Below are 22,696 nucleotides of genomic sequence, written 5' to 3'. Positions count from 1 at the left end.
GTGACACACCAGGACCTATGTCACGACATAGCAGTCAGGGTACTTCTCTTAGGATATCTTCAGGGGTATGTCGTGACACCTTTGGTCTATGTCACGACATTGAAGGCAGTCTTGAGCTTTCTCCATTCTGCTCCCTATGTTGCGACATCGGATATCCTGTGTTGCAACGTAGCGACCGATATCAGTTTATTATGCCTTTTAAAAGTCTCGTACATGCTCACAAAGTGCCTTAGCTCACGCTTAAACCTTTTTCGGCCTTTAAGGTCAATAAAAGACTCAATTTGCACATTTTATTAACTAAGTGGAAATTTTAAGAAAACATAATTAATGCTTAATAAAACACTTGTCTTCAAGCTCCTAAAGTGCAAAAATTAGTTTAATATGCTACACAAAATTACGACAGATCAAAATTCCAAATTTTAACTTCTTGACTTTGCTTGTTCCCTCATGAGTGACTTCTAATTTGTCCCAAATCTCTTTGGCATTGGAACATGATGACACCCTACTATATTCATCGAGACTAAGCGCACAAAATAGAGCGTACATAGCCTTGGCATTAAGTTGAATACTCCTTCTATCTTCATCGTTCCATTCCTTTTTGCACTTTGGAACTAGAAGCTCTCCTTCTTGTTTGAAAGGGTGTAACACCCCTAACCCATCATCGTCGTCGGATTAGGGTTACAGAGTATTATAGTACAATTCAAAACATTTAACTTCAATTCAAAACAATTATACAAATTATAAAATAACATTCAATAACTCATTTTAATCAATATAGAATACATGTATGAACCGGGCCTACAAGGCCTTAAAAATAGTTTGGAATCAATCAGAGACCACTTTGAAACAAAATAGAAAATTATGGAAAATTTGAAAAATTTTAAAAATAAGGGTCACACGGCCGTGTGAGGCTATATGATAGAGCCTAAACCGTGTGGCTTAGAAACATGGCCGTGTGGCTACTCCACACGCTCATGTGTCTACTCTACGCGCTCGCGTACGCAGACCGTGTAACTAACTATACCCGTGTAACATAAGGTCACACAGTTATGTGGCCAGACTGTGTAACTCATTGTGACCGTATAGCTCACAGTCACACGGCCGTGTAACTTTTTGTGCCCGTGTGGACTAGCCTGCACTAAAAACAAATAAGGCATATGACCGTGTGAGTAGGTCGTGGGTGACACACGACCGTGTGATATCCAGTGTGTACCTTAAAAAGTTTGCAAAACAAGGAACATTTTCATCTAAAACTTAGGTACCAAGCCAAATCAAAACTAACCAATTCCATAGCTTAAAAACATATTTAACAAGCCTAAAACATGCCAAAACATTCATCCTAAGTGCGTAACCAATGTGTCCTCATTGACACCACAATTCAATTACCAAACCAAAATCTCATTTCAAGCCAAAGTAATTGCATTCAAAGTTCTCAAACACCTTTAATAAATCATACCAAAATCACCATTCCAATCAATCCATAATTCAAATTTCCACATTCTTACACTTTCATATGACTTATACCAAATATATCAAACAATTTTCAAAACATATATACATACCAAAACCAAAATCATATTCACATGTACTAAAATCCATCAAAGGACAAATATCATTCAAATGTTGAACCTCGGTATACTCAGTGTACAAAAAAAAGTCAAGTGTCATTACCTCATCACATATTAAACCCGTACAATGCACTTTATAAATTTTTGGCATGCCAATTGTACTCTATCCTACATTTATCCAGCTTAAGAAATAACATCATTGAACAGTGTTCCAAACAATTTACTACTACAATTCACTCTAATTTAACATTGAACATTCAATTTCTCATTTAATATACAATTTAAAATAAATTAAATTAAACCAAACGAACTTACTAGGGCTAAACTGCAGTAATGGACAAAGTCTAGGGACTATTCTACAACCCTCCCTTTTCATTGGTTATCTAATTGTTCTTGATTTATAATATGATTTATTTCAATTATTAACCTCAATTTCATATAATATTCAATTCAATACATATAACTTCTTATTTAATATTTTACACATGTGCCCCCAAACATTTACATTTTATATAATTTAATCCAAAACTCAAAAATTACAAAACTAACCTAATTTTGTAACACTCCAAACCCGGCCTAGATGTTATGGCCGAATCTGACGATGTCACATGGTAGTGCTTTTCGAAAAATAAGTCGTCGCTAAATACTCTTTTCTATTTAACCATTTTTTTATTATCTTATGTTAACTTCAAATCGTGTCGTTCGTTTTCAAAATATTATTCATTTACAAATCATTATTCAATTTCAAAACGTTTTTTTATTGCGGAAGCTTTTAAACAGTTTGCTTATTCGTGGTATTTTTTTATAAATTAGTAATTTCAATTGAAAATCAAGTTTTACCTAACACTAGTAGATTAAAATCATAAAACCGTATAAAATCCAAATTTTAAACCAAAATTCGTAAAGGCCATAATTACAGCAAAATACTCCCAAATAAAAGTAAAATCATAAATAGGTAGTAAACAGTGTAAAAGAAGTCGTGTGGCCACCACTGAGTCCTCCGCTGCACCGATACGCCTATATCTAGGGATTAACTGTACAGATTAAACAAAAGGGGTGAGTTTACATAAACTCAGTGTGTAATCCCCATACAAATGAATAAACAGTAAACAAATAATCATAGTTTGGGCTTAAGCTCTTTTCAGAATCAGTATCAGTCATATAGTCATTTCAGTCAATTAGGGGTCTAGGTAAACTTACCGACCCTACAATAGGTTCACAGTCGACTTGGGTGAGCCATGCAACCTTATCAGTCAAACAGTGAAAATGGGCCTACAAGTCCATGATGTTTGCCCGTGTGGCCCACATGACCTAAATTGGCCTTGGCCTCATGATCCATTTTAATGTAACCCGTGCTCGTTAATTATTCATATGTGTTTCCACTATTTACTTATATGATCCTTCAAAGCTATCTACTTGAGTCACTGTTACTACATTATTTGTATCTTAAGCTACAGAATTCTGAATGAAGATCTGTAAATTTTTCCTGAAACTAGACTCACCTATCTTCTTACCATAAAATTTTCAGAATTTTTGGTTTAGCCAATAAGTACAGTTTATTCTTTAAAGTTTCCCTTGTTCTGCTGTCTAACAGTTTTGACCTTTCTGCACTAAAAATTAATTATCTTCTTGTAAAGAATTTGAATGATGTTTCCGTTTCTTTCTCACGAAAGTAGACTCATTCAAGTTTTTTAAAATATATTCTAACCCATAATTATTTTTATACAATTTTTAATAATTTTCCAAAGTCAGGACAGAGGATTCCAAAATCATTTTGACCCAGTCTCACTAAAATTTAAACATCAAATAATATGAAATTATTTTGCATTCTTTGTTTCTTCTATGAGAAACTAGACTCAAATATCTTTAATCCTATTTTTTTCACCCTCTAATTCGTTTTCCACAATTTATGGTGATTTTTCAAAGTTAGTCTACTGCTGTTGTCCAAACAATAAGCAATTTCGACTTTTCCCCGAATCTCTTTTTTTTTTGTTTCAGGTACACACCTACTTTTGTTTGATGCTAAAATAGTCCTCGGGGTACTCCAAAGCCTATAATTGAACAAATAACACCATAATCAGTCTTGCCTCGCGATTAATCAAAATTCTGAAACCAAAATACTTACCCATAAAACGATGAACACTTATCGCAAAACTTCAAATTGGTACATTTATGAAAATCACGATGAGAGCCTTAATCCTCGTGAAATGCTGCTGCCAACACCCCGAAATTAGACTATTGAACACAAAGTAATCTCTTAAAATGGTACCCAACAACTTACTGAATTTGCACAAGTGCTGCTTAACTCTACGAAATTACAATGAAAGAATGGCTTAGGGGGAACAAAGGAGTTTCGGCAGTAGAGGAAATAAAAGAAAAGATAATCTAGTAAGAAACAAGGAAGAATAAAAATTCGGTAGAGATGGGGGAGAGAAAACGTTAGAAAGATGGAGAGAAAAACGATTCTTTTTTTTTCGAAAAAGGAAAAAGATATCAGATTTTGTATATTCTCCCCCATAATCTCCTAATTCACTCCTAAAATCGTTCCCTCACTTCCCACTACACATCCACCACTTAGAAACCCAGTTCAGCACAACTCTTGCCGAAATTAGGAGCAAAAATAAAATTTTTGCCATCCCAAAGATTCGAACCCATGACCTCTCTCACACCAACACTCCACTTATCCACCATACCAGCAAGCCCATTCTGTTAATTATTTTCCAACTTTTACTTAAAAGCCTACTGACCAAAGATAGGGCTTATTCATAAAAATACCAAAATTTGCCCAAGTCCTGGCTTGAACTTGGGACCTCCCAAACACTCCCAGAACACATTACCACTAAAGTTAGCAGATGTTTGCGTCACACATTCACAATATCCAAAATTAAAATTTTGGGGCGTTACAATTCTACCCCCTAAAGAAAATTTCGTCTTCAAAATTTACCTGATCAGAACAGATGAGGACACTACTGGCACATCGCATCCTTAGGCTCCCATGTGGCCTCCTTAGTGTTATGATTACGCTATAGAACCTTTACCAGTGGAATGAATTTCCTTCTTAGAACCTTAACGTCGCGATCCAGAATCTGAATCGACTCTTCCTCAAAGGTCAAATCTAGCTTAACCTTAATCTCTTCAACAGGGACAATATGGGTAGGATTAGAGCGGTTGTGCCTCAACTTATCCTACAATATCTGAATCACCCTATCAGACTGACCATCGGTTTGAGGATGGAATGCAGTACTGAAGTCTAACCTTGAACCCAGAGCCTCATGTAACTTCCTTCAAAATCAAGACGCGAAACTAGGATCCCTATTAAAGATGATCAAAACCGGTACTCCATACAGTCTCATTATCTCAGAAATATAAAGCTTTGCCAACTTGTGCAGAGAATAATCAGTACGAACTGGTATAGAGTGGGTGGACTTGGTCAATCGATCTACGATGACCTATATTGAATACTTCTTAGTGGGTGTTAGAGATAACCCATTAACGAAATCCATAGTTGCGTGCTCTCATTTCCAAAGAGGAATCTTAACCGGCTGCAGTAAACCCAAAACTAAGTGATGCTCAGTCTTAACCTGCTGGCATGTTAGACATCTACCCACAAAATCAGTAACCTCACATTTCAACCTTGGCCACCAATATAACTCACGGAGGTCTCGGTACATCTTATTTTCGCTAGGATGCATATCATAAGGGCTACTATGCGCCTCTCTCAGTATGGCCTGTCTCAAATTAGTATCATTTGAAACACAGATTCTCCAATGGAAACAGAGTACCCCATCACTGTTTAGTCCAAAATCCATAGTATTACCACTCTCAATCTGCCAGAATCGAAGACTCAACGACTCATTTTCTAATTGCTTACCCTTAATCTGCTCAATCCATGACGGCTTAACTTGAAATAAACTACCATTCATCAAATACACTTAGGCGAGAAAATATCGCCCTCAAATCAGTCATAACCCTACGGCTCAGTGCATCAACCACCACATTGGCCTTACCAAGGTGGTACTCAATGATGCAGTCATAGTTTTTAAGTAGCTCAATCCTTCTACGCTGCCTAAGATTAAGCTCCTTCTGAGTGAGGAGATATTTGAGGCTCTTATGATCAGTGTAGATGATACACTTCTCACCATACAAATAATGCCTCTAATTTTTCAGTGCGAATGCCACAGCGGCCAACTCCAAGTCATGTGTCAGATAATTCGCCTCATAGGTCTTAAGTTGACGAGATGCATAGGCTACCACCTTACCATCCTGCATTAACACACATCCTAAACTGACATGTAATGCATCACTATGAATAGCAAACTCCTTTCCAGGCTCCAGCTGTATCAGAACAGGGGCATCAGTCAGTATAGTCTTAAGCTTCTCAAAGCTCTCTTGCTGTGCATCAGTCTAGTTAAATGGCACACCCTTATATAGTAGCTTAGTCAAGGGTGCTGCAATCAATGAAAACCCCTATACAAATCATCGATAATATTTCGCCAGTCCCGAAAAACTGCGAATCTCAGACACGTTCCTAGGCTACTTTCACTCCAACACAGTCTCAATCTTTCGAGGACCAACTTGAATCCCCTCACTCAAAACTACATGACCAAGAAATGTCTCCTCACGCAACCAGAACTCGCACTTACTAAACTTAGCATAGAGCTATTTTTCCCTCAAAGTCTGAAGAACGACTCGAAGGTGCTCATCATGCTCATCCTCAGTCCTCGAGTAAACCAGTATATCGTCGATGAATACCACTACAAAACGATCCAGATAAGGCTGGAACACTCGATTCATTAAATCCATGAAAGCTGTCGGTGCATTGTCAGTCCGAATGGCATCACTAGGAACTTGTAGTGACCATAACGAGTCGTAAATGCCATCTTATGAACATCAGCCTCCTTAACCCTTAATTGATGACATCCAGGTCAAATTTCAATTATAAAGAAAACCAAAGCTCCTCGAAACTGGTCAAACAGATCATCTATACTCGATAGGGGGTACTTATTCTTAATGGCTAATTTATTCAGCTGTCTGTAGTCAATGCACATATGCATGGATCCATCCTTTTTCTTTACAAATAGAATCGGTGCTCCCCACGGAGACACACTAGGGTAGATGAACCCATGATCTAAAAGCTCTTGAATCTGAGCCTTAAGATCCACAAGCTCCTCCAGTGTCTTTCTATAGGGAGCGATGGACACCAGAGCTGTACTAGGAATGAGCTCTATCCAAACTCCACTTCACGATTTGGAGGTAAACCCGATAGCTCATCAGGAAAGATATCTGAAACATCTTTTACCATTCTAATATCCTTAATTGTAGAGTCCTTAGAATTCGAAACACTTATATAGGCCAAGAATGCCTCACATCCCTTACAAACCAACTTTTCTACCACCAGTGCAGAGATCACATTAGATAAGTAGTTCCGACGGTCTCCGATCATGACTACCTCCATATCCTCCTCAGTGATTTTCGCCTTCTCGACCAGGACAGAAAGATCTCGCTCCCTCTGCGGGGCTATCAGAACTATCAAATTATCTCTGAAGCCATCCTCAAAGCGGACACGTCTCTCATTCTCAGATGCCACCATACCTTGCGCATAGCAACTCAGTCTTAGAAACTCAGCCTCATATTCGGCCACTGATCGATCCCCTTGTGTAAGATTAAAAAACTCCCTCCTACATGCATCCACATAACTAGCTCCGACATATTTCCCCTAGAAGGCGGTCTTAAAGAACTCCCAGGTCAAAAGTTCGGGCTGAGTGCGCTCCTTAACGGTCAGCCACTAACAATTGTTGAAAATAATTTCTTACCTTTAGTTCTCGAATTATACTTAAATAATTATATTAATATCAATCATTCATGACCTAACTTTATTATTAAAATCTTATACATGACACTTTAAAGTCTATTCAAACTTGACATCTTTCTGCAACAACCTTGTTAATGGGATAACTATCATGGAAAAGCCCTTTACAAATCGTTGGTAATAACTAGTTAATCCAAGAAAGCTTCTGACCTCTGATACATTTTTAGGAGGCTTCCAATTAACAATTGCTGAAATTTTACTTGGATCAACTTTAATACCATCGCCTGAGACAATGCGTCCAAGGAATCTAACTTCCTGAAACCAGAACTCACTTTTACTAAACTTGGCATAAAGCTTATTATCTCTCAAAATCTGTAAAACGGTTCTCAAATGCTCGGCATGTTCAATCTCATCACGAGAATAAATCAGAATATCATCAATGAACACAACTACAAATTTATCTAAGTAAGGTTTGAAAATTCGATTCATTAAGTCTATAAAAATAGCAGGAGCATTAGTCAATCCAAATAGCATTACAAGAAACTCATAGTGACCATATCTAGTCCGGAAAGTAGTCTTCGGAACATCTGACTCTTTAACCCTCAACTGATAATAACCGGATCTCAAGTCTATCTTGGAAAACACAGTAGCTCCTTTCAACTGGTCAAACAGATCATCAATTCTAGGTAGTGGATATTTGTTATTTATAGTTACCTTATAAAGTTGCCGATAATCTATGCATAATCTCATTGAACCGTCTTTCGTTTTCACAAAAAGCACTAGTACACCCCACAGAGAACAACTAGGCCTTGCAAAACCTTTATCAGTTAATTCCTGCAATTGAGCTTTCAATTTTTTCAATTCTTTCAATTCCAATGAGGCTATTCTATAAGGAGCAATAGAAATAGGAGTTGTACTTGGAATCAACTCAATATCAAATTCAACTTCTCTAACAGGAGGCAAACCTGACAATTCTTCCGGGAACACATCTAAATACTCACGTACCACTAGCATTGATTCAATTTTCAACTCTGGATCTTTAGTGTTCAATACAAAAGCAAGATAAGCTTCACACCCTTTTCTCAAATATTTCTGAGCAGACATAACAGAAATCATAGAGAGAGAACCATCTGACTCATCTGAATCAACCTGGATAATATTACCATTTTCATATTTCAACTCAATGTATTTCCTTTCGCAATTTACTATCACATCATGGGCAGTCAACCAATCCATACCAAGAATTAAATCAAACTCATCAAACGGCAATAGCATGAGATCGACCAAAAAACAGTGACCTCTAATCATCAAAGGGCAACTCTTACATACTTTATCTACTAACACATACTGGCCTAATGGATTTGATATTTTAATTACAAATTCAATGGATTCTATAAGCATGTTCATACTAGGCATCAATCTCATACAAACATTAGAATGAGTCGAACCCGGATCAATTAAAGCAATAACATTAGTATCATAGAGAGAAAATGTACCTGAAGTCACATCAGGGGAAGATACCTCTTCCCGAGCACGAATACCATATGTTCTTGCGGGTGCTCTAACATCTGATCTAGCTGTTGAGCCTCTAGACATACCCCTGTTACTTGCTCCAACTCCCTGGTTCCTCTGTGATCTACCTCTAGTAGGAGCATTTCCTAATCTCGTACTCAATATTACTTCTCTTTTAGTTGTTTCGAAACAATCCTGAATAAAGTGGTTCGGTGCACCACATCTAAAATAGACATTTTCATTTGCTCTACACTCTCCAGGATGACGTCTACCGCATTGGGCACATTCTGGCCTACTGGTCAAGTACTACTCGTACTTGCAACTGTAGTAGTTTGAGCTCTAGAACCCTTAAATCTTCTGCCTCTACTTCGACTAGAATATCTGGTTGGAAAATTTGATCCACTAGGGAACTCTCTAGGCCTCTTGGAAGTAGACTGAAATGACCAGCTCATCTGTCTTTTCTTCATGTCTTATGCTTTAATTTCAGCTTTGCCCTTTTGTTTTTCTTTTAACAAATCCTCTACTTTACAGGCTCTCTCAACTAGAACAACAAACTCTCTGATTTTTAAAACACCAACTGACAGTCGAATATCATCATTGAGCTTGTCTTCAAATCTCTTACACATGTTAGCTTCAGTGGACACAAACTCCTGAGCATATTTACTAAGTCTAACAAATTCACGTTCATACTCGGTCACAGTCATCTTACCTTATTTTAACTCAAAGAGCTCTTTTCTTTTCTGATCTATAAATCTCTGACTGACGTACTTCTTACGGAACTCCTTCTGAAAGAAATTCCAAGTAACCCTCTCACTAGGTACCACTGACACAAGAGTCTTCCACCAATGATAAGCCGAATCTCTGAGAAGTGAGACAACACACTTCATACATTTTTCAAGTATACAAGATAATTCATCAAAAACTCTGATAGTATTCTCAAGCCAAAATTCTACTTTCTCTGCATCATCGTCTTCAGTAGCCCGATATTCTTTAGCCTCTTGTTTTCTGATCTTATCAACTGGTGGCCTTTCCCTGATAACTATACCTGCGACTGGAGAAGTTACATGGGGAACCTGAGAATCATGAGGGGGTGGAGGTCTAACAGCTGGATTCGTGTGAACGAACTCGGCAAACCAATTATTCATAGCTTGGAAAAAGGCTTCTTGAGCCCCTCCTGCCTGAGTAACTGAAATGGGCCTTTCACTAACATTAACATCTGGTGGCACCGTCCCTTCTGCGAGAGCGGGCTCATTACTCTCTACTTCATCTGTACCAGCTCCTTGGGGATCCATAACTGTAAAAGAAAACATTTCAAAATCGACAGGAGTCGTCACACTATCAAAATATATAAGTATGACATGTATAGCTAGACTCTTATTCATACTAAATATTCCGACAACCGACTAAACCTGCTCTAATAAAAATAAAATGTAACACCACTTACTCAAGACTATTGCCAGAGTCAAGCATGAGGCGTTACTTGACTTAACTTAAAAGTTTGGGGTATAAAATTTTACTTTTAAAATTAATTTCAGTATTCACAACAACGCTGTCCACCTGCGTAGTAGTCACTAAATTAATTATACCTCCAGGATAAAAAACTAAAAATTTAGATTTGTAAAATTTCCCTGAAACTAGACTCATATATCTTTTTACCATAAACTTTTCAGAATTTTTCGTTCAGTCAATTAGTAAAGTTTATTAGTTAGAATCTCCCCTATTTCACTGATCGACTGTCCTAACCTCTTGTCACTAAAATTTAATTATCTTATTGTACATAATTCATATGGTGTTCTCACTTATTTCTACAAAAAATAGACTCAATAAGAAATATATACATATAAATTAAAATTCATAACTACTTTTGTACAATTTTTAATGATTTTCTAAATTTAGAATAGGGGAATCCAAAAACCACTGACCTTGTCTAACTAAAATGCAAATATCTCAGAATACATAATTCCTTTGTCTACACTATTATTTTTCTATGAAAATAGACTAAATAAGATTTAATTATATATCTCATCCACCCTCTAATTCATTTTCTACTATCCTTGGTGATTTTTCAAAGTCACGTCACTGCTGCTGTCTTTCACTACCAATTTTTACTTTTTCATGATTTCTATGCATAATTTATCACCTAGACATTTATAACAACAAACACCTTCATACTTAGCCATTTTTATAACTATTCATCATCAAATATTTACATATCACCTTTTGGTCATAATTTAAGAATATACAATCGAAATGACTAAGTTCCTATACATGCCATAGCTCGAAACAATTATTGTTTTAAAATACCAAGTTATGGTGGTTGATAGTGTGAACGCTCTCCGACGTCTTTAAGATCCCGACTGTGCTTGATAATACTATATGAAAGAAAAAGAAATAAAAGAAGTAAGCATAAGGCTTAGTAAGTTTACAAGTAAATAAATAACAACATTTAACACAAATAATGATATACAAGTATCATGTTCTTAAGTTTCCTCTTTACTTACTCTCATTTACTTGTTTATTTACTTACCTATTTAGATAGCTTAAGATTACAACTTACTCTTCTCTTGCTAAAATATTGGTTCTCACTGATATCATAACATATTCTTAACTCTTATAACTCACCTGAAATTGCTAATAATTATACTTTTACTTGAACTTTCATAGAACATAATCTGTTTTCTAGCCCATTGAGCCACATTGGAATAATAAGGATACTTGGGTCTCTTTTATGATAATAACATGCCAAAGCCATGTCCTAGATATGGTCCTACATGGGATGTTTTTTGTACTGCCAACGCCATATCCCAGAATGGTCTTACATGGGAATTCTCTTATCGGTGCTCATGTCATGTCCCAGACATGGTCTTACAGGGGACCTCTCATCTCGGTGCCAACGCCATATCCTACACATGGTCTTACATGGGAACTCTCATAACCTCAATGATGCCAATCCCATGTCCCAGACATGGTCTTACATAAGATCTCTTTACCCAAATGTCATGACATTTGTATCCGATACATTCCTTATGTTTCCACGAGACTTTTTAACACTGATTCTCTGTCATCTCATACTTGAGTCAACATTAAATAAATTCATGAAATAAATATATAATTGCTGGAAAATAACAAAATTAATAATAATTATTAAAATATTGCATTTATTTACCGTAAACTTACCTCGGTGCAAAAATGTGATCAAATCTAACAGTTTAGTCTTCAATCTCTTTCTTTCCTCGGTCTAGCTCCGAATTTCGTTCTTCTTGATCTATAATAGCAAATTTAACTTATTTAATACTCACATTCATCAAAACAGTCCTTGACTCAATCTAGGTGTAATTTTGCCCCTAAACTTTTGCATATTTACACTTTTTTCCCAAAGCTCGAAAATTAAGCTTAATCTCTTATTCTTATGTTTTATAACATGCTGAATATTTTTCTCTTCTATGACAACATCAAATTCTTACTCTAACACTTACTTATGAACATTAGGTATTTTTGTCGATTATGTCAATATACTCGTTTTCACTTAAAATCGACTAGAAAAGGTTGTTTAACATAATTTCTAACTTCAAATTCTACCATAAAACATCAAAATAAACATATTTCACCTATGATTATTTTTCCAAATATGAAGCCTAGGTTAAATTATTGCTAAAATAAGCTAAATTAAGCTACCGGGATTCCAAAAACGTAAAGAACATTAAAAACGGGGCTTAGAATCACTTACTATGAGCTTGAGAAAGTGAAGAAACCCTAGCTATGGCTTCCTTCAAGTTTTGGCAACAAGCAAGGCTGATGAACACAATTTTTACATCTTTTTCCCTTTTAATTCTATTTATTTTCTAAATGACTAAAATGCCCTTACTTAAAAAAATCCTATTTCACTTATCTTATTTACATTTTTGTCCATCACTAACTAATGGTATATTTACCATATAAGGACCCCTAATTTATAGTTCCATAACAATTAAATACCTTTAACATATAAAACACAATTTTTACACTTTTTACAATTTAATCCTTTTGACTAAATTGAGTGCCCAAACGTCAAAATTTTTGAACGAAATTTTCACGAAATCTTTCCGTGAAATTGTAGGCCATAAAAATATAATAAAAATAAATTTTTCCTCATCGAATTTGTTGTCCCGAAACCACTGTTTTGACTAGGCCCTAAATCGGGATGTTACATTCTACACCTTATGGTAGGCATTTTGGAAGCATGAGAACTGCTGCAAAGGTTCTCCAATCTAGTTTTTATTGGGACTTGCCATTTCTTTGACATTTTGGAACCTTAAAACTGTGATCGCTGTCAAAGAACTGGTAACTTATCAAGAAGACACGAGATGCCACTACAAAATATTCTAGAGGTGGAATTATTTGATGCCTAGGGAATTGATTTCATGGGTCCACTTTTACCATCCTGGGAGAAATCTATATTCTTCTCGCTCTAGATTATGTCTTCAAATAGGTTGAAGTTGTGGCTTTACCTACAAAGGATGTCAAATCAGTTCTAAGATTCCTACATACAAATATTTTCACCAGGTTTGGTACCCTTCGTGCTTTAATTTGTGATGAAGGCTCACATTTTGACTATAGATTAGTTGCCAAGGCTTTTAATAGATGTGAGGTTAAACATAAAATTGCCACAACATATTACCCCCAAACAAATGGACAAGTTGAAATTTCCAACAGAGAAACCAAGTAGATTTTGGAGAAAGTTGTCAATCCCAACCACAGGGATTGGTGAGTAAGGTTAGATGAAGCTTTGTGGGCTTATCGTACAGCTTTCAAGGCACCATTGAGAATGTCACCTTTCAAGTTTTTTTATGGTAAACCACGTCATTTTCCAGTTGAGCTAGAACATAAAGCATTTTGGGCAATCAAGAAACTGAACATGGACTGGGGTGCTGTTGCTACTCATTGCCTACTGGAGCTTAATGAGATAGATGAATTTCAAGCTCAAGCTTATGAGAATGTGAGACTGTACAAAGAAAAGAAAAAGCGTTGGCATGACAAGAAAATTTTTCCACGACAATTTGTACATGGACAACAAGTCTTGCTTTTCAATTACAAACTTAAACTATTTACTGTCAAATTAAAGTCGAGATGGTCTAGACCATTCAAAGTCAAGCATATAAATCCTCATGGAGCTGTCGACGTTAAACATGGAAAAACAGGATCCACTTTCAAAGTCAATGGTCAATGCTTGAAACATTATTTTGGAGCTCCTATAATGCGCAATAAAAAATTTATTTCTCTTTGAAATACTTAATAATTGTTCTTTTGCAAAAAAAATTCTTTGTTTATTTTATTTTTACTTGTTGCCCAATAAGTTTATTTAACTGTTTATTTTCTTGTTACAAGTTTTTCTTTCGGCCAGCATAAGTACAGCTTGGAGCTATTAGCCCAAATTATTTTACTCCTCCTAATTTGCGCTAATTTCATTTATTTTTCCCATTAAATGTTAAAGTGTTTTGCCTTGTCAGCACATGATTGAGGCCAGTCTTATCACACACGTCACAATTTCGTATCCCCCATATTTTAAACTAGCCGATTCAATTTTCTTCCACATTTTCACCTCATTTTGTTTTCTGCTTTTACTCTTTGTTTCACTCATAATTGAAATCAAATCTCACTTTTTTCATTTTTTGTCTATCTATATTCTCATCAATGGCTTCTCAAAAGACTTCTACTTCAACCTCTACCTTTTCATGCACCATTTTTAGTAAACTTGTTAAAGAGAAACACATTAAAAATATTTTAAAATGACCATTCTACAAAGAAAAATGATTCCTTTTTCAAGATGCTCCATTCATGGGTTATACAAAGGTTGTTTCGTTAGTTGTTGAAAAGCACAGGTGGGGAATCTTCTGCCTACATTCTAATAATGTCCTTCCAAAGGTAGTGAAAGAGTTTTATGCCCAAATTACCTCTTCTGACAATGCATTTATATATGTGTGTGGTGTATCAGTTCTATTTTATGAAAATGCCATCAATGCTCAATATAGATTGTCCAAAGGTTCTGATGAGCATACTGAATTTGTAAAGATAATGTCCCCAAAGCAGCTAGCCCGGATTCTTATTGATGTTTGTGTGGAGGGAAGATAATAGTCCATCTCAAGAAATGACTATTACACCAACAGAATCTCCTTGAAGTCTCAATGTAAGATTTTGTACCATTTCTTAAAAACTCATCCCATTCCTTCTATACATAATGCTACAATCTCTAAGGACCGATTATTACTTCTCCACATCATAATGGTGGGCTGAAAGATTAATGTTGGAAAATCATATTTCGTGAGATTCATCTTTGTGCCCAAAAGAATGATGGTACATTAAATTTCCCCTCATTGATTACTGCACTCTGCCAAAGGGTCAAGGTTCCCTTATTACAAAATGAAGACCACCTTCCTAACAAAGGAGCTATTACGACACACACTGCTCAGAAACTAGCTGGCAAGGAATTGCCAATGCAAACTGGCACACCTCCATCTTCTCCCCTTAGGGTTGCTTCTGCTGCCCCCCTGAACTTCCCACACTGACTTGAAGCAATGAATGATTGAAGTTCTAGAAGGTTTGAAAAAATAGTTGTGTGTGTTGGAAAAACATCATAAAATGCTTGTCATTGACTTTGGCAAAGTTCAAGACGAAATGGCCATCTTTTAGGGATATGTCCGCCAACGTGATATTGCCATTTGTAAATCCCAGCAAAAAACTTTCTCACGCCTAATGCCACAATTTCCTGTTTTTCCTAAGGAAATGTTATTGAATCCTAAAGAAGATGAAGAACCTACTACTGCCCCCAAGCACAACCAAGACCCAGAGCAAGACTAAGCCAAGAAATCTGTCCATATTGAATCTGACGATGATGGAAGAGATACAAATCAGACTACCATACCTGCACCACAACCCAAGGTTACTATAACTGCCCAAGAACGTACAGTTCATCAACTAATTGGTGAAATCACGAAGTCAGATACTGATGATTCTGATGATGATGAGGAAGAGGTGCCCATCAACCAGCTTAAGAGAAAAATATTTAAGAAAACTGCTAGTAAAACCGTTCAAGTTGACAGTGATGACCAGGATAGGCCGCAACGTTATAAGATAGCGCTAAAAAATCCACCCAACCTAAGTGAAGTAATTTTTTTCTGCTCCAAGCTTTGATTTTTATATTTTCATGATCCATTATTTTAGTTCTTATTAGTTTCATGCATTCATGTAGCTTTTATTCATTCTACTTTGTCATGTTCATGTATTGAGGACAGCACATCTCTTAGGTTTGGGGGTGTGTTGTGCATATAGACTGCATTATTAATTGTTTATACAATCATTTTGCCATAACATTTAATTGTGATTTAACTATTGGATTATGTGATTATATGGTTATCAATGATGTTCAATAAGGATAATAACTCTTCTTTGTAAACTTAGAAAATATAGTGATAGTTATTTAGGCACATTTAGCATAGGACAGTTATTGAAAATGACTTTCTAAAAGTAGAATAATTGAAATATAAATGCAATTAGACTATAATAGCATTCTTTGAATAAAATTAGGATTTCTTGACTTAATTTTAGTTTAGTAATAGGGTATAATTTTTATCATGATAATAATATGAATACTCCAATGTTTGAACCTGTTGAGTAGGTCAATAATATTTTGTTTGCTCCATTATATTGTTGACCAGAAAAACTAGTTCAAATATGAGTGTTCGTCTAAAATATATATATGCACATATTCTAGGAACACACCATTAAATCTTGAGGCTCAATTGCTAAGAAGGTAGTTGTTTGCTCTATCCATCTTTTTAGTTAAAATTTTTTGTTTCATGAGTGATTTATATTCAAATTGTGACATGATATAATATGTAGCATTCTAGTGTACTCTCCATTGAGGTTGTTAAGTATATAATCGTATGACAATATGAATTCCTTAGGAAATTTTGTGTTGAAATTTGAATAATTGCCTAAAAAGAATTGAGTTTACCTAAGTATATTTAGAGAGATCTGCTATAGTTTTAATTACTGAAATATTTAGAAAATTTTACCTTTAGAAACCATTTTCTGCACTGCAATTGCTAAATAGGTTTACAACAATTGTTAGCATTTTTTTCTTTGTTTCAGTAAAAGATTGCTGAGAATAGAGATGCACAGTATGTAATTACAATTTGGTAGTACATTTGGTGATTCATTGTTTTGGAAATTCCATGCATTCATGCATATTCAAACATCATTTACTTGAGGACAAACAATAATTCAGGTTTGAGGGTGTGATAACTCTTGAAAAAAGTTATATTTAAGCCTCTAGATGGAATTAATTATTTGAAATTAAGTGAATACATCTGTATTTTTAGGATAATTTTAGAACATTGCATAACAAAGCTTGGATTACGCTACATTGGCCATTATTTGTTACATTTACCACTTGGGGAAAAAAGGTGTGGTTTTGTGTGAATACAAGTGTAGGAAGAGCAAAAAGATGAAGAGGGAAAATAAGGAAAGTGAAACATTGTCATGGCAATTGGCAAGATTAATTGCCAACAGAATTGCCATGGTAATTTCGGAAAAATGACTTAGCACTCTATCCACGTCACTCTCAGCCAGTTGGACGTGTACGAGAAAAACCAACCTGAAAAGAGGAACAAAAAATGTATGCTGAGGTGGGACGGATCTACCTAATAAAAGGAGAGAGAATAAGAAAATATGGAGGAGAATTTGTATAAGAAAAAGATTGGTGACAACAATACTCTTCTGCATAGAGAAAAACTCCATTGGAGAATTTCAGAGAAAGAAAGGGTAGTAGTTAGAAAGAGCAGAATAAAAATGTGAAGAAGGGGAAGAGACATCTATTCTGGATTCACGAACCATCGAAAGATAAAAGAGAAGTTGGAGTGTGGTGAGAAATCCTGCAGTTCTGCCTTTAGTTTTTCTAATTTCTGTGATTCAAATTTCTTTAAATGTTGATGAATGATTTAAATTTGGTGTTTACTTTTCCACCCATGAACTAAATCTTTTCTGGGTTGGAGTTATTTGGGTGGATGTTTATCTTCTTTGATGTTCATGATTTGAAATTGCCTATATCACTGTTTCGTTTGATTTATGCCTATTTTAAATACATGCATGCAAGCTCTAGACATAGTTGATTGTGTTGTGTTCATAGATATATTTTTAATTCTGAAAAGGTTAAATTTACTAGATCTAGAATCATGTAATGCAAGCGAATATTCGACAGAATACTCATAGCACTCTAGACATAGATGTTATGAATTGTGTAGAGAAGATTGTTCATTGCAGTTATTAATCTAGAGTTCTATAGACATACAGTAACTTAGATTTATAGCTTAAATGTAGCTATCGAAAGACGCATGTTACAATAGTAATTCTTTGAGAATTTGATTAGACAATATTTTGATATGAGCATTTCACCTGAATAATTCCAGCATTGTTCATTCAACAATAGAATTACTCTTGCTTTTCTCTATAATTTGCCACTACATTTTATTTGCCATATCAATTTTCTATTTTTAAAATTAAATTACATTAATTCATTATACCAAATTCTTATTTAGTTTAAAAGTAGTTCCTACTATTTAGTATGGTTAATAGGATTATAATGAATTAATCAATTTCTTACCAATTTTTTATCCCTGTGGTGACGATACTTACTTATCACTTTATTACTTGAATGATGTGTACACTTGTACAATTGTATTAGTTATTTACACACAACAATGTCACACAGATATTTGTTCATTACAAAAAATAATTTCAAATTGTGTTTGAGCCCAAGAACTAACGAAGCCAAAATAAACAATAAACAATACAAACCAAGCATATTTTTAAGCTCTACAACAAGTTAAAACTTCATAAAAACTTAACAGAAGCTCTAACCACAACTCTAAACAAGTCTTGGTAATATAATTTACTTAATTTAACAATAAAACAGATAATTGTATGAAACAAAAGGACCCATTAAAATAGTAGCATCAATAAGAGATAAATAAATACCTCTAATTCTTGTTTGCATTGCTCCTCTTTTCTTGCTTTTGATTTGGAGCTTCTTTGTACCTCGAAAATAACAGTGGCTTCTGCAACCTAAAATGAGACATAGAATAAGGATCATTCAATATCAATTGCAGTATGATAAGCCTTGGTGCAATAAGCTATGTGAAAATTAAAGTGGGAAAAGTATGTATCAGTAAAAAGTATGAGAGTAAAATTCATCAACAAAAAAAATAAGATGGTAATATCTATATTCTGGTGTTTCCATTCATACTAAAAGCTCTATTAACATCTCTCGGAGATTTCTTAACTTTATATGCAATTTACTTAGAAGTTTGCTTGTAAGAGCAACCAAACATTCATATTCCATTTTTTATATGCTCAATAAAGTTATGGTCCTATCTTAGACCACGTGTTCTCATTAAGAGTAAAGAGAGTAATATTTCCTAAAAGAGTTAGATGATAATAAAGGAAAAGTCACTAGTAACTGTTTATGGTTCCTACTTCCTAGGTCAATTTGGAGAAAATACATGCTTTAGTTATCACATTGTACCATGAAACACTTGGAAATAAATTTCCATATTCAATTTTCATAAAGTCGTAGCGAGTAAACTAATAAAGTTGAAAATTCAGACCATATATAATTTAGGTTCATGTAAAAAGCCAACCACCCTTTTCAAATTGTTCATTCATTTGCTACATCAGAACATTAAGCAAACAAAACAGGAATTCCCATAAACATGAAAAGATGTAAATAAAGTAAAAGCATCCCTCATTTGGGCTAAGCTTGAATATGGCTACTACATCAACCAAAACATCCGCCACTCTACTTCTCAACTTATGTTTTAGTTCCACACTCTTCTTTTCTTGTGGTTATTGCTACTAATATCAGTAACTCAAACCTTGCATTTAAAATATTTAATTTAATAATTATAATTCTTTGTAAAATATTAAAATGAAGGAAACTGAGTAAAAAAAAAAGAAAAAAGACATGTTAATAATCAAAGATTAAACAGACGAACTCCTTCACCACCTAAACTATTAGAGATTGCTTTTGTTAGCAGAGATTGAATAATAATGGACACAGATCAAAATGATCTAAGCAACTGGGTGAAGCATGCAGCTTTATTTATCTTCAATCTTTCATATTAAAGTTTCAAAATATTTGTGGATCATTTATGATAGCACTAAACTAATGTTCCATCGACCTTTCATATTTCAGAATTTACATCACAAAGCAAACAAAATTTCAAAACCCAAAATTTCACAAAGCAAGCAACCATCAAAAAACCTAGCTCAAATCTTCCTGAAACATTAAAAAAGCAAGCAAAATTTCAAAACCCCTAAAAAAAGGAAACCCAAAATGAATTAAACATCCACATAGCTAAAAATGAATAAAATCAAGTTCCATAAATCTAATTAGCTTAAGAACTAAAAGTAAACAAAAATCTAGCTTGCACAATTCCAGGAAGATGAAATATAAAATAACAAGACCTATAAAAAAATAGGGACTAACCAGCAACCAGTTGGGCCAAAACAGTAAGTTGCTGCTAAAAAACAACCACATATTTCTTTTTTTTTTTCGTTCTTACCTTCGAGAGAGGAAGATGAACGCCGTTGTCAACTGGTGCAGTGTAGATTTCAACAATGAAAGGCGAAAAGGGAGAAAATGAAAGATGAACACCAACGACTGGTCCTAAGAAGCATTGTTGGATGGCGGCAAGCACTAGATCCGGGTGGTAAGGAAAGGGGAAGGGGATGAGGCTTGGGGAACTTTGCTGGTGAAGAGAAAAAAAATTTGGAAAATGTCTTACTTAAAAAAAAAAACCTTCTTTTCCCGTGTTTTGGAGAATGGTTTACGGTGGTGGGAATTCTTCTTCTACCAAACAAACAAGGGAAAACAATGAAAGGGTTTTTCGTAAAAGGTTTTACAGGTAAACGAACACACCCTAAATTATTTTCCTTTCAATCCACAAATTACGTGTTGGAGTTTTATGCTTGTATTTTTTTTTAATTAAAAGCTTTGAAAATAATCTATTATTTAATGTAGGGAATAATTTATATTAGAATCATCCTCAAAAACATAGTTTTTAGGTATCAATAAAATAGTGCCACATCATTAAATTTTAAAGATAATAAAGTATTATTATACACTCATCTATATGTATTATCTTCTCTAACTTAATTTAACTTTAATTAAATTAGTTAAAACAATTAAGTTTTTAAATTATAAAAAAATATCTTTTCTTCTTTTACAATTTATAATCATTTTGTTTTTCTTCCAGAAGTTATTATTTTTTATTTTTGTGCAACCAATTTTTTTAAAAAAAGATAGTTTATAAACACTGATTTTTTTTCCTTTTTTTTCATTTTAAATTGTCTTCTATTTCATGTCAAATATTTTTTAAAAGTAAAAATTATATTGCATTGAATCTTCAATAATAAGAATTGTGTAAATTTTAAAGTTTCTATGTTATTTGATTTATTTTATTTTAATTACTTATGGTTTTTTTTATTTTAAAAAAAACTAGAGTTGGAAAAGAGGTTGAATATGCATGGGTATATAATAATAATTTTATGTCTTTAAATTTTGATGATGTGAAAAAAATTTATTAATGCCTAAAAATCATAATTTTTAGGATGATTCTAATTACAAATATCTTTTTAAACTTCATTAAAGTTATATTTATAAGTGGCAGAGAGAATGAACAAAAATAAAGTTTCATTAATCTCTTCCTCCACCAAATGTTTAGGGAAAGTAGGGAGGAACTTTTCTTTCATTTTGCTTCCATTATCGTGAGCTCCACCACCAAGTAAGCAATATTTTCTTCTCAATTCTAGCTAGTTTCTTAACTTAGCAATATAGTTATCTATAGCCCACTCTTTAGAATTTTGAATTGATAAAGTATGGGATAGTTTACCATTTATGGAATTTAAAGAATTTGGAGGACATGAGTAGAACTGTAACCTCCTCAACCCGGCCCAAACGTTATGCCGAATCATGGAAGTCATACTAGCAAACAAAATGGCCCAATAAAAAAACTTAATTTCAATAAAGGTTAAAAACTCGTTTATTTTATTTTATTTTATTTAATCGACTTGATTGTCATTTGAAAATCAGAGTATACTTCTAATGAATTAAACTAAAATCATTATCTTTTCAGTTCGGAATCTAATTTAGGGATTAAATTGCTAGGTTTTAAGCCATTTGAAATCGAATTTATTTTTTAGTTCAAATAATAATTTCATTCTATCTCATATTTTATGATTGAAATTTAAGCCCAAAGTTTTAATCACTATAAAAACAATTTCCTTTTTCATGTCAAAATTAAATAATAAACCTTATCTGATTGTAATGATAAGAGTATTATGTAGAGCCCAAACTAAAAGAATAACCGAGTCCATATCACAGTCTATTTATAAAGAGCAAAAACCAACAGAGTTTATAAAATAAAGTTTAAAAAACTTTTGTTCAAAACTGATGATAGTGCTCTGACTGTCGAGTTTGAGCCCTAACTTTATGCGTTATCTAGAAAGAGGGAAAACTAAGGGATGAGCTATAAAGCTCAGTATGGTCTTAACATACGAGTAACAATCATTTAAGCAGTAAATTATAGCATACAAGCAAGCAGTACAAAGTATAAGTTTAAATCACGATGATCACAAACTTCACAGTATATAATAATAACCCATGAATGACAGTACAGCTCACTACCCAATCCAGCCCTTCACACCACAGTAAGTGTTTCCCCAAACTCATCCAACTATACATAGCAAAATAGTATTTTGCAGATGAACCGCC

The 22,696-nt window shown here is 34.2% G+C and overlaps 1 protein-coding gene across 1 annotated transcript; it reads right to left on the bottom strand.

The window, feature by feature from the left end:
• Window positions 1-1,417: 1,417 nt before the first annotated feature.
• LOC107903945 (uncharacterized) lies at window positions 1,418-20,869 on the bottom strand. Its single transcript, XM_041094801.1, has 4 exons — window positions 20,487-20,869; window positions 18,901-18,987; window positions 8,874-10,183; window positions 1,418-2,602 (listed from the first exon to the last, which is right to left on the bottom strand). Exons 2-3 carry the CDS (start codon window positions 18,917-18,919, stop codon window positions 9,600-9,602), a joined length of 603 nt encoding a protein of 200 aa, XP_040950735.1. The 5' UTR covers window positions 18,920-18,987; window positions 20,487-20,869; the 3' UTR covers window positions 1,418-2,602; window positions 8,874-9,599.
• Between the last annotated feature and the right edge of the window lie 1,827 nt (window positions 20,870-22,696).

The sequence above is a fragment of the Gossypium hirsutum genome, chromosome D05, assembly GCF_007990345.1.
Source record: "Gossypium hirsutum isolate 1008001.06 chromosome D05, Gossypium_hirsutum_v2.1, whole genome shotgun sequence".
NCBI classification, from domain to species: domain Eukaryota; kingdom Viridiplantae; phylum Streptophyta; class Magnoliopsida; order Malvales; family Malvaceae; genus Gossypium; species Gossypium hirsutum.
This window is presented reverse-complemented; position numbering and strand designations above follow the sequence as displayed.